This window comes from Girardinichthys multiradiatus, chromosome 17 (genome assembly GCF_021462225.1).
Source record: "Girardinichthys multiradiatus isolate DD_20200921_A chromosome 17, DD_fGirMul_XY1, whole genome shotgun sequence".
In the NCBI taxonomy this organism is placed as follows: domain Eukaryota; kingdom Metazoa; phylum Chordata; class Actinopteri; order Cyprinodontiformes; family Goodeidae; genus Girardinichthys; species Girardinichthys multiradiatus.
This window is the reverse complement of record NC_061809.1, coordinates 10094454-10117104: the sequence shown is the minus strand read 5'-3', so window position 1 is coordinate 10117104 and position 22651 is coordinate 10094454. Positions and strand designations below refer to the sequence as shown.

Genomic DNA, 22651 nt, shown 5'->3' with positions numbered 1-22651 from the left:
GTAGCTCACCAGTCATGGAGGAAAAATAGCTCTAATGTTGGTTTAGTTCGCAAAGATTCACAAACTCGCAAACATAGTTGAGTCACTGAGTTCCTGTTAAAGTTGTAGACATAATTTATTTTTCATAAATTAGCCTAAAACTGGTTTAAAAATGCACATACAGATTCTTAATGTACATGTCTCTTAATTTTCTTTCAAAACATGAACCTAAGGTTTTCCACTATAAATTATTCTTAAATCTTACCATCTATTACCTGGACCTTTTTCTTTATCTGATCCAGTAATCTTAGGAAGGAGGTTCTTCTGTCCATCTACATGGTTGATTGGTTTTAGTCCTGTTTCAGACCCTCTTGTTCTAAAAAGCACTTACCCCCACTTTCAGGGGGCCCCACAAGAGCATCTTATTTACCCTACGTCCTGACTTGGGTCTGATGAAGATTCCCTCTCTCTCAGGAGTCGTCTCCAGGGGTGATAGGCCTGCCGTGGCCATGACGACGCAAAGACAAAGAGGGCAGCAGTAGACATGCCGGACAAAAAAGTCACAGCATTTACTAAAACGCAGAAAGTTGTATGTGTCGTTAAAACATGTGCTCATGTCAAAAATCAAGAAGGAAGAACGGATGAAAGAACAAACATGATAACTTAACCAGCCCGGCAGCCTCGCTGTGCAGACTGACATACACAGGGAATGACAGGGAGCGTTTCTTTGAGAGTGGAGAAGTAGTAATTGCGTGATTAGGAAGCATGGGAAGGATGTCTGCAGAATGTGTCTAAGCATGTATTTATGTAGCCATCAGGAAGTGGTTAGCGGAGCTGCAGATGGCCACACAGATCAGTTTGATTATAAAGGAAGAGGAGGCACACCGTCTTCCACCTAATGTGTGGGTCACAGGAAGTGCCATTGTTGCTCTCACTCTTGCACCAAAAAGTGTCCTAATGGAGACTGGTGAACACTGAACTTTGCTAGATTATAATTCTTATGAGGTCACAACTAAAGGAAAGTCTTATTGCTGCAACATAAAGTGAATTAAAACAAACCCAATGTAATGTTTTGAGTATGTATGGTCAGTTTTTCTTAGGTCTGTAAAACGCAGGCTAGTGTGTCAGTAGCAACAAGCTGTCAGGCCCACATTACTTCATAGCCTTCTGGCTGTGTAAACCTAGAAGTATAAATTACTCAACAAGACACACACACAGGAGTTTTTAGAGGCCCTACAAAACGCTACAATGTCCTGTCTTCAAGCATATATGTTTCTGCTGTCTTCAGCGTCTCATCATGCTCCCATCTTTCAGCGTAACCGATGAACAGCTGCCTCTGATGGTGTGTAGCTTTCAGTTGGGTAAAACAAATGGGCAGATGACACACAAAGTACTGTTAGCTAGGAGAAATCGTATCATCCCATTAAGATCAACTAGAGAAACGTTCCTCTGCTCCCCAGTTGAGACATGACATCAGTAGGATTGCCACTTAAGTTTTGTTTTCTGACGATAACTAAAATAAATTTTACACTCAGGATACTTCATTTACTAAACTGTAAGGAGTTTCCACACATAAAGCTGGAGCTTATCACTGGTTTTGCATTCGTTTAGATCTGGATAAACAAAACAGCAGAATTGCCTTAAACTGCACTGCCACGCAAATAGTCACTTTTTGCACCGATGCAGTTCCCCTACATATAAATTATGCATCAAGTATTCATTTAGTAAAACATCCCAAACTTCCCATATTTGTATGTCTATTTGTATAAATTAAAACAGGCGCCTAATTCTCAAAGGCCAGCACTGTTTGTGACATGCAGTTAGCATGAAATATTACATTGAAGTATGGTCATGAATTTAATCTATAATCTACAAATAAACTGTCAAACAGTGCATGAAATCCTGTTGTCACCAAAGCTGCACTTGGAGCTGCATGTGGCTCTGAAGCGGCAGAAATGGTAAAGATCTGAGCGGGGTTTTTAAATATGTAAGTAATACAAATGCTTATTTTAGAGGGTTTCTGTGTGTTTTCCTATGACAGAGTGAAACTTATGGTAACAGGAATCTTTTTTTTTCTAGTCAGATATATTTTTGTCATCAAGCAACAAACGGCATGCTTTTAGTCATTTTCTATAAATGTGAAATGTTTCATTAATACTTCTAACGCTTGGCATTTCTCTTTGTTCTACAACTTCAAGAGAGAAGTAAAATGACAAATTACAGATTTTATATAGTAGGTAGTAGTAATTTGAGAAGTCCTTAAGGTTTTTTGGCTCTAGATGAAGAAAGAAATGGGCCAAAAATGGCTCTTGGGATTCTAAAGGTTCCTGGTCTTTGCCCAATGTTGAACAGATCATTCAAACGGATAGAGCTTCACATCCAGAAGTTAATAAACAGAACTGAAAGAAATGAAAGGATAACAGATCTCATGAAAACAACCAGGGTAACCTGAGGACAGCCTTCCCAGGAGGACAAGAGAAGTCCCAACACCTTCCACTAAGAGATAAACCAATTTAATTTTCATCCTAAGCCTAATTCACATATTAATTATTTAATTGTGAGTTCCTCCAGATTAATAATTTACTAATAATTCCCCAAATGTTATTTGTATGCTTAGGTAAACAGGCAACTATAATTCACCATTGATGCTACAGATGGTCAAAAAGATTCCTGCTTTATCCCAAAAATGTGTTTAAATGGGCCAAAATGTATTGAAGGCCTATTAATTTAATTGTACAATATTTGTATTAGGATTCACATTAAACACTATTTACATTAATTGTGGTCCTGATCCCCCTTTGGACTGTCACCTCTTGTAAGCTTATGTTAATAAGCTCTTGTCAGTAAATGTATTTAATTGGAGACATAGAACAAGTAAACTTTGGGTAAAATAACATTAAATCTTTAATTATCAGAGCAAGCTCAAAACACACATGTTAAAACTGACACATGGTTGGTAAGAAACGTACTTTAGCAGGTGCCTTCCTTTATGTCCCTGAAAAAGTAATGCACAAATAGAAAAAAGGCGTAAAGCAATTCTTTCCTCCATTCTGTAAAGCTGTAAATGTCTACGGATCATAATGGCTGGTATCTTACAGAGCCTGACATGCATTCTAACGTTACATTTACTCTTGTAGAAAACAGTAGCTGCAACGCCTGAAACTTGCTGAGCTGTTATTAGTTTAATTCTCTAATTATCATTTAAGGTGACAAGTGGATTAGGGAAACAAGTCTATTACACACGACCTGTCAGTCACAGTAAAAGCACATGAGCTAGCTCACATTGGCTGTCCAAAGTCATTATAAGAGACCTGTCTAATCAAAGTTGAGGAAAATCCACCCTGACAGAACCTACTTGTCTACCTGCAGAGTTTCAGCAACGTTTATTTCACCTGAGCAGTTGCTCACTGAAAAACTCAATGAAGCTGACTAATGGAAAAAGAGAAACTTTGTCCTCTTTGCTTCCTCTGCGGGTACAGGAACCAATGTCACGTTCTGTAGACATATACATCTACAGCTATTAATGCCTAAAAGTTTTTATCATAAAATACTTTTGTTAAATTAAAAACCACACCTGTGTAATTTAGATTGACAACATCTAAAGCTACTTGGCACCTTTACTCATTAACATCTTTTCCACAGTAATTCTTTCTGCTTACTTCTTTTTAGCGGTACATTCCAACCATTTTGAAGGCGTCATGCAAGTATGTTACATGATGAAATAGATAAGAATGAAAGAAAAAGATCAGCTTTTGTTGACTGGTATAATGCTACATCAAAGTCTTTAAAGGTTTACACCATTCATTTGGTTTAACATCTTTTTAATAACATGCCAGAATGTGCTGGAGTGACCAGTCTTTTTCCAGCCTAGTGCAGCATAGAGTAACACAGTGGCTCACCTGTTGCTGTGCACTGCTGACAAGCTGGCTGAAAAAAAGTTTCCCTCATTTACAATAAAGATCAATTTGGCTCTTTGGATATATTTCAAATAGCAAAAAACATGAACAGTGATGTGGGAACTAAAGGAGTGCTGCTAGTTACTCCTAGGGGGAGTTTGGATCTGTTGAAGTGAGGTTCAGTGAAAGTTTTGTGAGGAAAAATTCCTTTACCTGTATAAGAAAGATATCATATTGCGGTGAGTTTGTCGAAAACTGAATAAATTGTTAGAGAGGTGAAAGGCTAACCGCTGGTCAGACAGGGTTTTGCTGGTTTTAGCTATTCAAAACAAACCCAACTGAAAGTATATTGCTTAAATAAAAACCTCACTTTCACAAGAGAACTTTGTTAAGATGCTTCTCAGCCGAACAATGTCTGTGGTACCAGGCTGCAGTTCCACAGGTTGAGGCTGGCGGCTATATCAGTCCGCCTGTTCATCTGATCGTGGGTACAGCCGAATAATAAAAAAAAACTACAAGACTTTAAAAAGCAAAGGAAGTCTCCATCTTAGTATCTGTTAAACCAATGATGGCATGGCGCAAACTTTTATCCACCAGACGAGTTGCAACTGATGAAGCAGATTAATACAATCTGGAGCCTAAGCCAATTTACCTTTAATGGATTAACAAGGATGTTGTTTGACTGAGAAAACAGCATCATACACACCTATAGTTCCCATTTAATATCCATTTATATAGCTCCGGATCCCACGGAGCTAACGTTTTTCAGTTTGAGTTGTCTCTTTTAAGCCGTGCGGCTCCACTCCACTTGGTCACTCTCCACTCAGCACAGAACCTGTTGTGTTTCCACTGACTCTCGAAAGGCTCATTACCTGACCAGATGGCCTCACTAATTACCCAGCTAATGACTGGGTAATTAGTCTCTAATGACTGTTAGAGACCCGAATGGCAAAAGGTCTAAAATTCTTCAAGATAAACACTTGAAAACTACTACTAAATTAGCAGCTATTTATCTTTTTTTAATGTTTTAATATCATAACAACAAAGATACGATATTGTCAGCATTATTATGTGTTTCAGTTGCCTTGATGGTCAAAGCTCGGACCTGGGTATGACGTCACGCCGGAGTTAACCATGTTCTACTTTAAGTTGAAAAACCAGTGGGAATCGGTCGTGTTGTTAACTACTAGTATCTATACAAGCTGATCACAATGTGTTCCTCTTCATATCATGAGTTTAAACACTAAAGAGACATGCTCACAAATAGAGGTTGTGCAGTCCTGTAAAGTGCCTATAAAGAGTTTATACTTTAAACATTCACTAAGATTTATAAGTTGTGCCAGCCATGTTATATTGTAAACTTGGGGCTGCTTGGTGATCTTCAATCCAACTTCATGGGGAAATGTTCTTGTATTTTGGATTGGGAACTCACAATATCCTGAACACAAATTCAACAAGCACCACTGCAGCTGTAATAATCAACCAAGTTTGCTTATTTTAGCAACTGCTGAAAAACATTGGCCGGGGCGACAGTGGTAGGGGTCCGTCCTGTTGCCGGTGGGTTGGAGGTTTGAACCCTTGTTCCGTTCGTCTCAGTGGTTGTGTCCTTGGGCAAGACCCCTCACCCTCCTCGCCTACTGATTGGTCTGATTGTATGGCAGCCTCGCTTCTGTCAGTCTGCCCCAGGGCAGCTGTTACTGCAATGTAGCCTACCACTGTCAGCGTGTCAATGTGTGTAGTAATGGGTGGATGATTGTAGTGTAAAGTGCTTCGGGGTCCTCTGACTTGATAAGACACTATTCAATTGCAGGCCGTTGTCACCTTTCTATTTGAAAAAAAAAGCAAGTTATACTACATTCTTAAATTTTTGCTACCACAAAAGCATGTTTTTTACTCAATTTCACAGTGAGAATCACGACCCATTGTTGTTTATTATCTGCAGTACAAAGCCAAATTAGATAAGAGCTTTAGAAAACAGTCAATAAATTGTGTTTAAAATAAAACAAAAGATATGCCAAAGACATCCACAGGTGTGACACGCATCAAATACTTTATGTACCATATCTGTGAACATAATTTGGGTTACTTATAAATTTTATTCCACAGGAAATCTTTATGGCATGAAAAAGTCAAGATGTGCAATGTACCTTTTTGGAACTCAGACCAAACATAAACTTATTTTATAAAGCTGTCATGATAAGAGAGACAGAAGAAAGCCCAGTCCCACAGGAACAATAGCCTCTACAGCCAAACCCTCATGCCGATACCAAGCCATGTACTACAGCATCGCTCCACAGTCTGGATTAGAAAAAAACTAGACTAACCAATCACTAACACCCAACCTTTAAAACTCATATTCCCTAAGTGTATATGAGTTAACCAGTTACAGCAGAGACGGTCAAGACTCAACTAAAGGTAAAAGTTAGACCACTATATCAGGCCATAGGCGGGAAGAAGCACCAGTAACTAGGCTAGAGGTCAGTGGTTACCTCCTTCTGATCGAGCTCCAGCCAGGCGGTATAAAGCGGGACACGCAGACCCCCGCTGGAGTCCACCAGACTCCCCCCTTCCTGGGAGAGAGACACCATAAGAAAGAGAGACACCGCATTAGACCTGCAGCCCAGAACCAAGCAATACAGCGCCTTTTCAAGAGTATTTATACCCCTTGAACTTTTTGGCATTGGGTCACATAACAGCCACAACCTTTGATGTATTTTATATGAAAGGGTAACACAAAGTAGCACATAAATGTGAAACAGAAGAAAAATATTACATAGCTTTCAACAGTTTTTACAAATAATGTTCTCTAATGAATCTCTCAGGCCTGAACAGAACAGCTGGATTTATACTTGCGATTAAAAGATCAACTAATTTGTATGAGATTTTGTTACAGGGAATCGGAGTAAAGTTGGCTGAACACAAATGCACTACACACTTTTCAGATTTTTACTTGTAAAAACCTGAAAACCAAGTATTCCTTTTCTTTACACAGCTTCTGCAACCTGTTTTTGGCCAATCACAAAGAATCCCAAATTAAATACACGGAAGATTGTGGTTGTAAGAAAACAAAACGCAAAAAAGTCCGAGTGAAAGGAATGCTCTTGCAAGCCACTCTAAGTATGGATCTATGTCAGGTTCAAGTTTATGCTGATTGGTCATGCTTATTGAGCTAAGGTGACCTCATGTTAGAAAAAAATCAGTTAATCATACAGAACATTTTAAAATGTTTTCATAACCTTGGGTGCTGCAGTGTTTGATGCTTATTCATTTGTAAACAGAAATCATAAACTGCCCCATGCGTGCTCAGGTGTCCACAGGTCTCCCACCACCCCAAACAATAGGCTATAACAAATGCACTGCCGCCTTCAGACAAATGTGTCCCTGGCTGATCTATGTCACGATGCGAAGCACTGAGATGTGTGTGAAAAGGAGGAAATACTTACAGCAGGAACAACAGGAGGAACGTTCCACGTGGCATGTGGCAGCCCCAACATCAGGTACATAACATAAAAGATGGGTTTTTGAGCACCCTGACATGCTGATGACTGAACAAAACAACCAAATGTAACTTCTTTTGTTGGAGGGTTTACTCTGTTTAAACAGCCAGAAACACTGTTTCATGTGCTGGAAGCCTAGTCCAGTCTCAGGTAGTTTGTGTTTATGTAGCGAGAATGTCAGGTCTCTGAGGTGCTTGGAAACATTTGTCGAGAAGAACAAAGAATAACATGGCCTCTTCCTTTGAAAACACACCCAGCTGGGGAATTTAGAGTTTGGGGCTTCACCTCAGAAAGAATGAGCACTTAACCTTTAAGGCAGGCACTTCGCTGAGAAAACACACCAACCATCGCTCATGTCTGTGCAGAAACTAGTCGTGCGGCAGCCCCCGGATCATGCACACGGTTTAACGCAGAGTGAGGACCACATTAGCCTCTCTATCAAATGACGACCACCCAGAAAGGCACTGGTAATAAACTGTAACTAAACAGAGGGATGACAACATAAAAAACCTTTACAGTCCAGATTTCCTTGAACCATGGTTCTCAAACCAGCAGGTTTTCATACTATTTTTAGGTCAGAGTTGTCCACTCACAGATATACAGTTTTAACTGCAGCTTCATAGGGGACGATAACACACTGGTTTGTGTGCTGTCCACTCAGAGGAAAAAAAGAACAAGAAAATAATTTTGAAGAAAGAATAAAGAGATGCAGTTTTGGTATCCTTGTAGTTCTTGAGAAATGAATGATCCAAATGGGAAATGTTTTGTGTGGAGCTGTGAGGAATCTCTGACTTGGATTCTTCTTGTTTATTTTTTCCAACTTGGACCTTAAAAACTTCGCATTCACTGAGGCGGTCCATGTTACAAAAGGTTTATTTCAGATTTTATCAGATACCACAAGCCTATAAATGTATGTGTGTATGAATTGGTGCCAGCTCATCCTGCAAGCCCAATAAACCCTGACACATCAACAAAACAGCAGAAGTTTATTTTACAAAGAACGCCACTGCATTTAAAACCATTCTCATTGTTAGGGTTAACAGGACTACTTCCAAGTGGCTCTGATTTAATAGCAACATCTGGCCTTCGGTGAATGACAGCTTTAAAAAGACAGCCAAGTGGTTTTAGTTACATTCTCCGTAGGAGCGGTACGCAAAAATAGCCTGTCACACTATGCTGAGAGACAATTTACACGTATGTCCTGATGATGAAACTCCTGCCATGCTAACAGCTCTCGTGAGACATAGTGAGAGCCAGAAGACCTGCTGCAGGAGAAATTCATGACAAGAGCCAGCTCAGCCTGTCTGGGAATGCAGTCTACACGCCTCAGTTGGAAATATCACAGGCAATATTATCTAATGTGAAATAATTAACATTTGAACAACAAACAACAACCAAAAAATTCTCCAGGCACATGTGGAGGATGCACCTGCAATCGAGCTCAGTGTAGAAAAGTGTAGAAAGGACACTTAAATGGTAATATTACGTTATTGAGGTGTAAATTTTTCTTATTGTATTGTGTTCAAAGAATGAATCTATTAGATTATTTTATCAAATAGGAATGTAACAAATACAAAACAACGCATACTTAGGATGTGATTAAGAATCCTATGTTTATAATAATAATAATTATAATAATAATAAAGCTTCTCATATCTAAATTTCATACTCTTCCCAAATCCAATTTTACAGATTTCTAACTGCTGGTCAGCTGGCTGAAACAAGGCTCCTTGTACTTTCCCTCACTTACAGGTAAGAAAAAGCTGCTGAAGCTCATGAAGGCTTATTGTTCTTATTGTTTCTGATTTCAGTTAAAAGACAAAGATTAAATTACCTGCGGAGGTTTAAACAAGGCACTCAGTTTGTGGGGTTTTTCGTACTTTATCAAGCATCCATTCCCTAAAAAAGTGGTCCTTCCATCTAGCCATTTAGAATTGATTGTACAAACAGTTTTTTCAGCCTTACCGCCAGTGTTTTGTCACAAAACGAAACAAAGACCTAGTTACTGCTTGGATTTTCCTTATTTTTTTCTCACGGTTTGACAGGTTCACTATCAGCAACGCTGGGGGAAGAATTGTCTGCACCAAAAAATATTTAAAAATGCCAATTATATTCTGCCAGAGGAAAAGTGAAACATGAACTCCCTGAATAATAAGTTCCCACGCTGCTGAGCAACAGATGTCAGTGGACTGTAATTTTATAATGAGGTTTTACTTACATCCTGCAGCGTTTATCTCTAAACACAGCTTGTCATTTATTTCAAAGCTACTTGAGAATTGTGAACAAGGATTCTGAGTTTTCGGTGAGTTACAACTTTTCACATTCAAAACGAACCTTAAAGTTCTCTGTTTGTCAAAGCTAGCTAAACACGCCCTCAGCATGATGCAGCCACCACCATGCTTAGCAGTTGGTACAGTGCTGTTAGATTTGAAGGCCTTACCTCAACTCTTCCAAACATTCTTTAGGTCCCAATGTTTGTCTTGTCTGACTTTCTTTAAAAAGGTGTTTGGTTTGTTCATCTGGGATAGTTTTTCTGCAAAGCCTCTAACAAAGTCTAAAATATATTTGAATGTGGTGAACAGCTAACCACATTTGCTTTGTTTTACCTTGTGGTCAGTGGAAAAATCCAGACAAGGTGGACATGAAACACACAGTTATGACACATCTGACATCCTGCCCAGTGGGCTGCTGAATTACATCATTTCCTGCAGTAAGAACTGTCATTTCCTGTGGAGAGCACTTCCAAACCCAAGGCTAAAGCTCCTGCTGCTTCAAGGAAAACCCTTCGGCGCTCTTTATCTGTGTGTCTGCGTCTGTGTTTCCTGTTTAGATGTGCTTTACTGACACACTCAACTATCCTTGAGACATTACTTTGTGGAATTTCAAAAATGTCTCCCTCCTTCCTTTTTCTATTGAGCTCTACCTCTAATATCACTACAGACACATTCACTTATTTACAAGCACACACTCCTGATTTTAGTGCCACACACACATACAGGTTTTCAATTCACAAGATCAATAGAACAATGGGAAGTCCACGATGGTCGCCTTGGTTACCTTTGTGTTAACTCTGACCTTGTTTAAAATAAAGTCACCAACAGAAACTGCAGCCTTGAAAGAGGCACCTAATAAACTAAACTTCAGCCCATGCCTAATCATCTGACACAATAAATCACTGTGTGTGTGTGTGTGTGTGTGTGTGTGTGTGTGTGTGTATTTTTGGACTTCTATATCATGCATTTGAACAGCTCTTTCCATGTATCTCAAATGTATGGTAATTGTTTTAAACAACTGTGTGTGCAAGTTTGAAACTATTGACATAATTCTGCCTATATATTTTACTGCTCTTCTTATCAAGTGATGGGTTCCCTGGCAGGAAATCAGCACTGAAGCAAAGTTCATATTATTTTTACTGTGGTTGAAATGCAATGCATTCCAGATGTTTATAATCCTACTTTATCTACACCAAAAGACAATTGTGATATTCATTTTGGATCACTGTCTCCTTGGACCACCAACTGGTATCCATCTAGCTGTGGATATGAGGTGAAGTAAAAAAACAAAAGGGCTTCTTACTTAGTCGGCACACTCCAGGCAGCTTCTAATTCAAAATCAGCTTGAAACTTTGTGGTTTTTGAGTTGTTCTTGAACATTCTAACAGATCTACTTTCTTGTAAGGGTGACAGTATGTATCACCTATTTTTGTTATGTAAAAAAATGATACTGTGCCCAGACTAACATGTGGAATAACACAATAAATTACACAATACAACTTTTAGATGTTTGTAATATCAAGTATTCCAAATAAGTGCATAAGATGCATAAACCTCCACATAATTAGCTGCAACAGAAAACGTTTTGCTACTACTATTGGTTATTTTATTTCAAAAAATAATAATAGCCATAGCTGACAATGACATATGGGTGCTGTAAGAACTATGCATGAAGCAGGATGACATCATACCTGTAGAACAAAGCTCTGATCTTCAGCTTTGTCACTCTGGGCTATGTAAGCAATGCTACCTTCAGACAAATGTCTGTATGAGTGAGTAACAAACATGGAATTCCCTCATGTCCAACACTCACATGTCAACACGTCTAATCTATTGTGAGAAAGTTGCTGCTTTCTGCCAGATACATTTTCACTAATCCCCCCCTAGCAACTGGATTAAATTACCATGAGTCAATTCTGACTTCTGATCATTCAGCTGACAAAGAAAGTCTGACCTCCATGTCAGCGCCACAACCAGCCGTGGGCTGGTTTAACGGAATTTGGCACCAGCTCTACAAATCACTGTTCCATATTAAGGCTTGTTAGTGGTGGAACGCACCCACCCACTGCTTCGCCCGCTCATATCACCAGGATGGCCTCACAATGCTGATGTAAAATGTGTGTTTCCGTGTGTGCACTTCTTGTGTCTGCATGTCAGGGTGCCAAAAAAGAAGCCTATAGGATCAGTGGAACTAAATAAGTAAGAAAAGCAAACTGAACATAACAGGATTGAAGCAGCAATCAATCTCTCATTTCCAAGGGTGACGATCTTGCAAACTCTCAACACCACAATAGACAAACAAAACAAAAGATTTCAGAGCCAACCAACTGTATCCTGAAGTTCAGGCAAATGCACCTCAAACAAGAGCTACAGATGTGACCCTGCAGCTAACACTGTAACATACAGCAACCCGATTCATCAACTTTTATGAATTATTCTCTGTCAGGACAACATAGTATGCAACAAAAGAAAGCGGTGAACAACCTGTGAAATGTGATAGTGTTATGCCAAGAATATGAGTCCTCCCCTTTAATATGTTGCAAAGCAAAGGTGTCACTGAAGCACAATGCTGTATGTAAAAGGGGTTTCTTAACAAGCTAGAAAAGTGCAGGCATACCTAGGCAGTGCTCTACAAAAGTATTTGTATTCCTAGAATTATGTTAACTTTTGGCAAATCACAACCAAAAACTACAGTGCATCTTATAGGAATTTGGAGTTATAGATAAAGGTGACGATGAGGGAAATTAATGCATGGTTTAAAACATGCTTTATAAATACAAATTGTGGGATAAATTTATATTCAGCACCCTGGAAGAAAACCAGTTAGATTCTGCAAAATACTTGATTCTCAGACTGAGGTTTACCTTGAGTGGAACATCGATCCTAAATATTTATTAGGTTCTTTTTAGCTTCTGACACCTTATTTACAAGGAACAAACAGACATTATGCAGAGTGTTACTGTGGCACTTACCACTTGATTGTTTCCAGAATCACTTAGGGAAACCAGCATTTAGTTAATCTGCCTCCTCTGCTGGGAATACCTTACAAACTGATCTGAACATATTTGAACTCATCTTACTTGAGGTGTTTTTGACATTTTTAAATGAATCTTTTGAACAGTACCTGCGTTTTTAACATGTTAATGGTAACTGCTAAACTGTCTATAATTCCCATACTGACCAATTAGCAGCTGTTTTAATGTAATTGTTTGTAATCTCTGGCCTGTATTTGCTTTAAATTTGACATCTTGGTCAATTTACATGGATTTTGCCTAGTAAACGAAGGTTCACTGAAAAAAACAAAAACAAAAACATACAACTAGAGCCTCAATCGAATGGTTTAGATTATATGTCTGTTTGAATGGCCTAGTCAAAGTGTAGACCAAAAACCAATTAAGAATCTGTAACTAGATTTAAAAATTGGTCCTCATAGGTGCTCTCCATCCAACTGATTTTGAGACATGTCTGCAAAAATTTTATGTGCATAACTGTTAAAAGGTATACCACAAGGGCCTTGCAGATCTAATTGCAGTGCAATGTGATTCTACAAAGTACTGAGTCAAGGAGGCTGGAACCAAATGCATCCCATACTTTTCAGAGTTTTCTTCAGTTCATCAAGTGTCAGGCCTTCTTGAAATATAACAAGACAACAACAATTATAATGTTACAATGCATTTATGCCATAAATGTTAGATGAGTTTGGAAGAAGTTCTTACAAATAGACTCAGAGGCTGCTGATGTTGTTTGTGTTGTCTAATTGAACTGGCAGAAATACTTAATCACGAGTCTTTTCCGCAGTTTGTTTTCGTGTGGATAATATATGAAAAACTTCAAGAGGTATGAACACCTTATGAAGGCACTGTAAAAACAGCCAATCAGATTTATAAGGCAATAAGTGGGGAATGCATTTTTTAAAATGGTCATAATTGAAACGCCTTGTTCCGATAACAGTAGAACAGGTAGCCAGGCGCCACACAATAGCTTGAGAAACCTCAAAAGTGACTCTTATCTTATTGCCTGGATGGTTTAATGTTAGAAGAACAATGCCTGTGGGTTGTGGAAGTTTGCTGTAAATTAATACCATCTAAACCTGAACAACATAATACTAAATGACATACGAGCCAGTCTGCAGAATGATCACAGCGTATTTTCTGATCAAGAAGCAAGAAGACCATCGTGGGAACATCTTAAAACTTAACTTCCAAACCTTGTGAATACACCTACTAAGATGTCCTGTGATTATGAGAGTGATAATGATCCACTGGCATTACATGAAGACAAACAATCCTTAACTCGACTACAATTAGTGAATATTTGACCTTTAAAGCTGAAGGCGCCTGGGCTTCTGCACTGACATCCACAGTGGGAGACGGAGGTGGAGATGTCACAAATCAAACCTGACCGTTAAGATTCTCTCCCAGTCTGTGCAGTCAAGGTCAGCTGCTGCAATGGCTTCAAAGAGAACCACTTTTCACACACTCCACTCCCTCACTAGCTAATTTACAGCATGGTCCTGCTCAGTGATACAGGAGAGGAGGCCCTCAGAGAGATCTAACTCTATTACTTTTATGTTCCTTATTTCATCACATCTTAACCTGTTAACAATACCCAGTTGGTATCTTGTGAATATAGCCCATCTTGTTGATTTAAATGCGTCAAAGGAAATCTAAATCAGCCCATTAAAACTCAAAGAGGAAGATAATGAGAAGAGGGAGAAGGAAATGGAGGAGGAGCAGCTGATAACATTCTTTACCTTGTTGTAGTAATGGAGCTGGACGGAGTGCCATTGGCCATCACTGACTCCACCAGGGATGTATGGAGAAACTGTGGTTTTTGTCTCACCTGAAAGATAAACAAATGACAAAATAAAAATAAACTTTATAATGCTAGATTTTAAACCTTAAGGCTCTTTTGACAGCAGGAATTTATTTCCCAGAACCAGGAAGCCAATCTGTACACCCAGCTCTGGTAGAGGGGGTTGTACCTTTACTATTACCCTGAACCTTTGAGGTGAGATGAGAGTGCTAAGTGTTTCAGACTGGAAGAATGTTCTCAAAAACCTGTTCTGATGATCCCCAGTTTAAACCCCTAAATAGTTCTTATATAGTCCCAACTTCAACAATAAATTTGCACACAACACAAATCAAGCAGAACAGGAAAGAATGAAGTTCGGGGAGGGTTTACTTTGTTTGTCAAGGGCAGGAGAAACTTGTGCACAAAAATTAATCCTGCTAGAAATCAGCAAACATCACAGAAACTCACCTAGAGCCTTCATATTTCTCTGTTGAACATTAATGCCTCTAGCATTTTAGTTGCTTTATGGTTCTAAAATAGGGCACAAGGACTTGGCTCATTTCCCAAATCGGCTTCAACCCGACATAATCATATTAGACTGGATTCCTCCCTGTACGGTGCCATGGGAAAGCAGCCCAAATGTGAAAACAACAGTTGCCAGTACAAAGCAAATGTGTTTGATCTGCAGTTTAACAGTTACTGACATTAACAAAGACTCTGGGCGTATGTCTGACTGCACTTCAATGAGAGGTTGGCTTTTCCTTATCCACTCACTCACTCAAAACTACACACTAATCAAAAGAAACCACACAATACGAAAATGTATTTATAAGAGTCCCTTTAGATTATGAGCATTCATACATGGGTTAATGTAGCAGTAAAAGACATAAACAGTATGGATGATACACAAAGAAAAGCTTGACCTCCGGAGAAGGTAAGCTGAATCTGGTCGTCAATAATCTCCAGGGCGATAAAGTCGTGTTTCTCATTGAACCTCCCATTGTAGAGAAGCAGTGCATTCCTTTCTCTGGTAGCAAACCTGCAGAAAGAGGGATTCTTAGATGTTTGACAGATAAATTTCACATTTAGAATTTGAAGGGATGCATCAAGACGTCGTCAGGTAACCATATTCAGACAATATTTAGCTTGACCATTTAGCTTAAACTTAAGAAGACTTGTTTTTTTGTTTTTTTTTCTCCGTTCAGTGAATGCACTCTGCCTAAGGGCTAAATCAGGGCATGCTTACAACAATAGTGTTCGGTGTGGAAGTTGCTACTGTGGGAAGGCTTAAAGTTAACTACTTTCAGTATCAGTGAGGTGTTTTAGATATGTCAAAAGAAACACAAAAACGTTTTGAGTCAGTTTCAAAGAAAGCTAAAATTTGTATGGAAACTTTTTCATGGTGGGTGATTTTGCTTCTTTGCTATTTTGTACTTTTACAGTTTTGTGTATAAAATTGTGCCATCTGCCTGTACTTGCTATGGGCACATTTCATCAATGCCCCAATTACCTCCTTGAGAGCTTATAAGACTGTTTCCCATGGAACATATTTGCTTTGGAAATTGCAACAAGCTTTTGGAAATTTATTAGTTGAGGTAAGGGTCTACCTTCTCCTGGGGAATATGCAAGTTAAGACTTCTGTTGACAGTAATTGCTAATATAAGGTGCTAAGAACAGTGTGATATAAGGTGCTAAGGACCTACAAAGTTTAAAATTCAATGTTTGTTTTCCAATTAATTCCTATAAATTTCAATTTTTTTTAACTTTCAAATTCCCAGATTTTTGTAATGCTAGTTATGTCCCCTCTGCTTTTAATGACCGCTTACAACAGAAAGGCTGGAAAAAGTGTGTTGACTGCTTTAAACTTTAGTTTAGAGAAATGAGAACAAGCTACATACACTGAGGTGCATGAAAAAACCCAGAGACCTGTGATTGGTGCATTTCTGCCTATGACGTGTCTGAACTCCCTCCGCATTACTTATCTCCAGGCTTAGGTTTCCTGTACAAATATCTGAACCCTTTTCCAAGGGTAACAGACTGGGATGAAAAGGTTGAAGACCTTAAAGATGGCTCTATGATAAATAAAAGCAGGGAGCTCCTGAGAAAAGGTCCTCTTGCCAAGGAAAGTATGTAAAGGATGTGCGGCTCATTCATGAAACCATTTCCTTGCCTTAAAAGATTCATGGGTTGTGCCCTCTGGGCACTTGTGTGTTTTAGGTGGGTACAGAGTTTAGATGCGTAGCTGCAAGTTCAGAGTGGAAGGTTAGGGCAGTGGAGTCAGACAACAGATGCCAGCCAGGCCAGGATTGCAGGAAGTCAGTATGGCTGTAGTCAAACACTGATAAGGAAAATATCACACAGCCTTTCCTGTTTTCAACTCACTGTAAAACTTTTCTCGCCCTCATGCTGTCGATGAATTCCAAATATCAGTCTAATCTTCGTTATCAGTGACAACAAAACACAAGGTTAACGATTACCTCTTCTTATTCGATGTATTGTGAGTGTATAAAAGAACTTGCTTAACCAGGATTATTTTTCCTCCAGCAGTTTCAGGTTTATGGAGAGTGTGAGAAGCAAATCTCATTAGGTTGCAAATTCAGATGTGGTTTGTCTCAACACAATGGATAAGTGTGTACAAGTCTCAGCTTGCCTAAGCTATACTTTAGCTCACTGAACTCAGCTCTTTATATTACCATTTACTACAGAACTGCTCTGACAGGGTTGTACTTTGTTATTATTAGAATTTCAGATTTTTGTATTTCTTTTTTTTTAATGTTTCAGAATAACCTTTTTTCACCTGTTCATACCTTCGCTAACTAGTATATCAAGCAACGTTTTTATGAAGTTTTAAATTTTTTTGTTGCAATTAATTGCAAACGGCAAAGATGCTAGGCAGTTTTTGGCCACTAAGCTAAAGCTAGCTTATTTAACAACAATTAGTAAGCTAAAATCTTCAATGGCTGTCCTTATGTGACAGCTTCTGAAAGAATATATCTAATAACACAATCTATAGCAGGGTGTCCAACGTCTGACCAGGGTGCTATTGGTGGCCCTCAAAATGAGTGTCATTGAAGAATTGTACAAATTTGACAACACAGGCTGTTGATAGATTGCAGCAAGCCTGTTTTCTATTTCGGATCAAACATGAATTATAGATTCCCACAAAAGACTACTTAGTTTCTTTCATTAAATATTCCGTGTTTAGTTCATTGTTAAGCATGTAAAATATATATATATTAAAAAAAAATCACAATAAAACAAGTTTTTTTGTTTTTACTTAAAATCAAGTTTTTGTGGCCCGCAAGTAACTTCCACTTTACAATTTAGGACCCACTTGGCACAACATTTCGACACCACTGAGCTAGATCTTTAAAAAAGACGTTAGTTGCCTTTTTCTAAATGTGTCTGGCTTCAAATAGGAACGGAAATGGACGTCAGGGACACCAAGGTGTGTCTCGCAAACGTGCGCTTTAATTGCTGGACCACCAGTATGTGTTTTACTTTAGCCAGCATTGCATTGGTAATATTGTAGTATTGTAATGTTGTAATATATTTTGCAGTGTGCCGGATTTTTTTAAGTGCAGTTTTATACATTTTCTTACTAAGTGGCAAATAACAGAAATGCTTACTCATTGGCCACTTTATTAGCTCCACCTGTAAAACTATTCCTCAAAGAAAATAGCCATTTACATGATCTTGTAACAAAATAGTGAAAGAAGGCAAAAAGTTACATACATGAAGGAGACGGTGAAGTGGAACCTTTGCCGTAGACCCCTGAACGTTACGAACGAATGTCCGGGGAAGTTGCGGGTGGTCATTTCACAGTAAGGCTTCTCGAACTCCCCTGGTGGACACTCGCACATAAAACCTCCCGCAAGCCGGTTGACACATTTCCCACCATTCTTACAAACACCGGGAATACAGCGGCCTGAAGATGCATTCACCTCACAATGCTCGCCTAAAGGGAAAAGCAGATAGAGTTCAATTAATAGTATTGATATATTGCTTCTCATCTAAGCTAATGTGCAATGCTATGGGGATAATTAATGAGCATGTTGTCACATTAAATATTTTATCCCGATCACATTAGACTAAAACAGAACTTTCTGGTCTGTGGAAATACTGTGAAACATGGTGATGGCAGCATCACTCTGTGGGGATTGTTTTCTACAATAGTAACAGGGAAGCTGGTCAGAGTTAATGGGAAGATGGAAGGAGTTGAATACAGGGACAATCCTGGTTGAAAACCTGTTAGAGGGTGTAAAAGGCTTGAGACTGGGGGAAGAGATTTACCTTCTAGCAGGACAATGAGGCTGGACTTACAGCCAGTATATCAAAGTATAGTCGTGTGTTAGAATCTCCCAGTCAAAGACCATAATCCTAATTCAACTTAGAACTTTTGGCAAGAGTTGGTCCCAGCTCTAAGAAGTGCAAAGCTAATAGAAACAAACACAAAAAGATTTACAGGTAAGTTCAAAAACTTTTAGAGGCACAACAGTCCCTCAAGTCCCTTAAAATGAATAAACCCTCATCATGCTCAACCTAAGCAGCAAGATTGAGAAGACAATCCTCATCTGTTAATATTTTGTATTCACCCTCGCCGGATTTACTTTCCAGCTGAACTAGTAGATGTAGTTGGTTCAGATACAAGTACTGTAAATTATCAAATCTATTATATGACATTATCTCATTTTAAGTCCCATCATGGGAAAGATTCTCTTTAATGACCATACTGATGTAGTTTAACTCAAAATCTTCTAACTGAGCCCAGCTTCCTGGCTCTAATAATTTAAATTCCTAACAGAAATATCCTTTGCTATAGATGCTCCTGTCATCTGTGCAGTGTGTCCACCTGCTATCCAGACATGATCTCTCCATCCAGGGCACATACAGACCCCCACCACATCACAAGTTGGAACCAGCTAATGGCCCTTCTCTCCTCAACATAATCCTTTATTCCGAGGGGGGAATTATAAGGATCTGTTTCCCTGTAATGTAGGAAACCCAAGGAGAACAGATCAACTCCCACCCCTGCTGTCATCAGGCCCATAATGGTCCCTGATGGCCCTGACTATCCAGAGTTTAACTGTGACCTTCAAAGAGGGGACACTGAAATGTAGGTAAGGGAAATATGGTGGATGAGTGGACAAGACGACATGGGAGAAGGAGGCAAAAGCCCTCTGAGTGACAAAGGCAGGTATAATCAAGTAATTACATCAGATATGAGGAAGAGAAAGAGGGGGGAGGAAGTGTTGGAAGGGATGGATGAAGATGAGGCATGAGGACTATCAGAGGCCCCCAATGCTCTATTAGGGGGAGACAGTGAAGCATAGAAGATCAGGTAGCAAATGTACGAGAGGAAAGTATAGGAGGAAGATCACTGACATCACAAAATATTCCACAAAGAGTTTCAGTGGGAACAATGGACCTTTGCAAGTCTTCCCACAAACTTTGCCACATGAACACTGGGCCAAGTTATTATTAATCCTAGCTACCAAATGAAAACTGGTTAGGCTTTTATTTCTCACACCAGTCTTTGACTTAAATAAAATCTACATTAAAGTTGTACGACTATTTAAACAAACAGTAATGTTTTGCCAAATGCAGTTTCAGAATTTCTTTTTAAAAACCAATCCATGGCATCCTCAAAGACAACCATTGCTATATCCGCACTGTTTTCCACATGTTGGAAAGCGACGTGGCATGAGCATCACAACAATAAGTGTGATGCAAAAGTCACATTAATGACAAATTAAAAGCACTATTTAATCTCATCATAAGCTATGAAGATGCTCTATCTTTGCCGACAAACATTCACTTACTTCGTCATGTTGAATGTTTGGAATGACTCACACTGAAGGCTGCCTGACCTACTTTCTGAATAATTGAACTAACAAGTATTAGAACAGCTCAGGGCCCTCAGAAGTAGTGTATAGATCATTGAACCTTCATCCCTAAATAATTAGACAACCTTTAGGAATGAAACAAATGTGCCAGTGACGTCAAGGCAAAAGTATAGGAATGCATGCTCACTTTTCAGATTTTTATTAACCAAAATTTTGAAAACCATTTAGCATTTTCCTTCACTTACGAGTAACTTTATATTGGTCTATTATATCAGTGCAGCTAGTCTTTTGGGATATGTGAGCTCTGAACATGTAGAGGTTAAAATAAGGTTTGACCAATATTCTTTGCATAATAGCTCAAGCTCAGTCACATTGGATGAAGAGCATCTGTGAACATCAATTGCAATGTCTTGCCACATATTCTCAATTGGATTTAAATCAGGGATTTGACTGGACCACTCTGACGCCAGAATATTATTTGATCCAAACCATTTTATTGTAACTCCAACTGATGGTCTGTTGTTCTGGTCTCAGGTCTTTTACCTTCCAACAGGTTTTTTCCCAGGATTGGCCTTTATTTAGCTTCACTGGCCTTTTCCGAAACTCTGACCTGCTTCCCACAACATGAAACTGCCAAAAACCATGTTTTCCCATGGGGATGGTGTGACAAAATGTGAAAGTATATGTATGGGCTCCGGTGCCCGGAGCCCATACATATACTTTGATGGGGTGGATGGGCCGAAAAAGAACTGTGTCAGAGGTGATAAATGGCGGCGAGCTGTCAAAAAAACTGTTGAGCATAACACATAAACCACTAACCAAAAAGTACAAGAAGTGGAATAAGCTTAAAAGCTTATAAGTCTTGCATTTCAAATTAAACAATTTTAACAGCAGAAAACTAGCTTTAAGTTTAGAGTTCCAACAATGTTTTAAAACATTTTGGTTGATTAATGATAAAACATTTTAACTTTCAAAATCAGAAACCTTTTTTGAGCCTATTGACTGCTTTGACTTGCATGTCGGAATTTTATTTATGTTACTTTCAAACAAAACATTGGTTGGGTTTAAAATTCTTATAAGATTACCAAACATGAATTCCAAGGTATCGTTATGAAAGTAGTTTCAGTTCTTGGGTTAAATGTTATTTGATACCTGATATGAGCATTTCACCCACCTTTCTACAGTAATAAATCTTCTGTGGCAAACATGTTTTCCCTTTCTGCACTGGCATCAACCACATTCTAACATTAGCTCCAAGAACTAGTCAGAGCGGACTATCAGCTTTGATGAATACATGTAAACCACAGGATTGGTTATTGAATCTGAAACATGGCCTACCTGTGAAGTCTTCCAGGCACTCGCAGGTGTACCCGCCCTCTCGGCTGCGGCACATTCCGTTGTTTTTGCATGGCCCCGAGTAGCAAAGGTCGATCTCGGTCTCGCAGTAGTCTCCAGTGAAACCCACCGGACAGCGGCACCGGAGCCCATTGATGGGGTGGATGGGCCGAAAAAGAACTGTGTCAGAGGCGATAAATGGCGGCGAGCTGTCAAACTTTAGCACTGAGACGCACTTCATGTAGTTCTCGCAGGGCTCCCGCAGGCAGATGTTATCATCAAACGGCAACACCTGGAGAGAAGATAAAATTGGAGTCACATCAACATCATGCACCTCTTTTGTTTCACATCTAGCTTTCACTTGTGGGCTACCTCCTGAGAGGATATCAGCCTCAGCAGCGTCCTGTTCAGGTAGATCTGCTCCTGCAGCTCTTCGGAGGGGAAGAACGTTCCTTTACCAGGTGCACCTCCGGGCTGCAGTGCTGAAAACGTAACGTTTAGGATGGAGCCCTGAACGTCGGTGTCATTTTGGATGTTGAACACGAATACGGCTTCCCGTTTGGTGGACAGCACGGCCGCCACCCCTTCAAGGAAGAGGCTGAGGAGCGGCGATAGGAAGCGCTCCTGCGACATGTTCTCCAGACGCACCGTGATGCTGTTGGTCAGCATGTCGTCGGTGATGATGGTAACGCGCAACGTGCACATGGCTACAACTTGATGGAGGCCATCTGGAAGAAATAGACATTACATATGTTAGTGACAAGACTTTGACTTTGCATGTCCTACTAAACCACCAATACGTAAAGAAACATATAACATAACATATAAACATAAGAAAACAAGGAATAACAATGCGTTACAAAAATAATACTGTCTAAGGTAGAGATGTGATGTTCATAAGTGAAACAATGTATTGACAGGCTCTTAAACAGAGATGATGGAAACTGAGTCAAAGATGAGTCAAGTACACGTGTGGGGCTTATTTGATATCCAAATATCACATTACGTCATTTGAGTAGCTCAAATTACCT

The 22651-nt window shown here is 39.3% G+C and overlaps 1 protein-coding gene across 1 annotated transcript in view; it reads right to left on the bottom strand.

Moving 5' to 3' along the window:
• The window catches only part of celsr1a (cadherin EGF LAG seven-pass G-type receptor 1a), a 52001-nt gene extending 29642 nt beyond the window's left edge, over nucleotides 1–22359 (bottom strand). The window contains exons 1-5 of the mRNA XM_047389985.1: nucleotides 21993–22359; nucleotides 21624–21912; nucleotides 18175–18397; nucleotides 15363–15478; nucleotides 14399–14487 (exon numbers count right to left, since the gene is read on the bottom strand). Coding sequence (XP_047245941.1) covers nucleotides 14399–14487; nucleotides 15363–15478; nucleotides 18175–18397; nucleotides 21624–21912; nucleotides 21993–22325 — 1050 coding nt within the window. The 5' untranslated portion in view covers nucleotides 22326–22359. The remainder of the gene's footprint in view (nucleotides 1–14398; nucleotides 14488–15362; nucleotides 15479–18174; nucleotides 18398–21623; nucleotides 21913–21992) is intronic.
• Nucleotides 22360–22651: the final 292 nt, after the last annotated feature.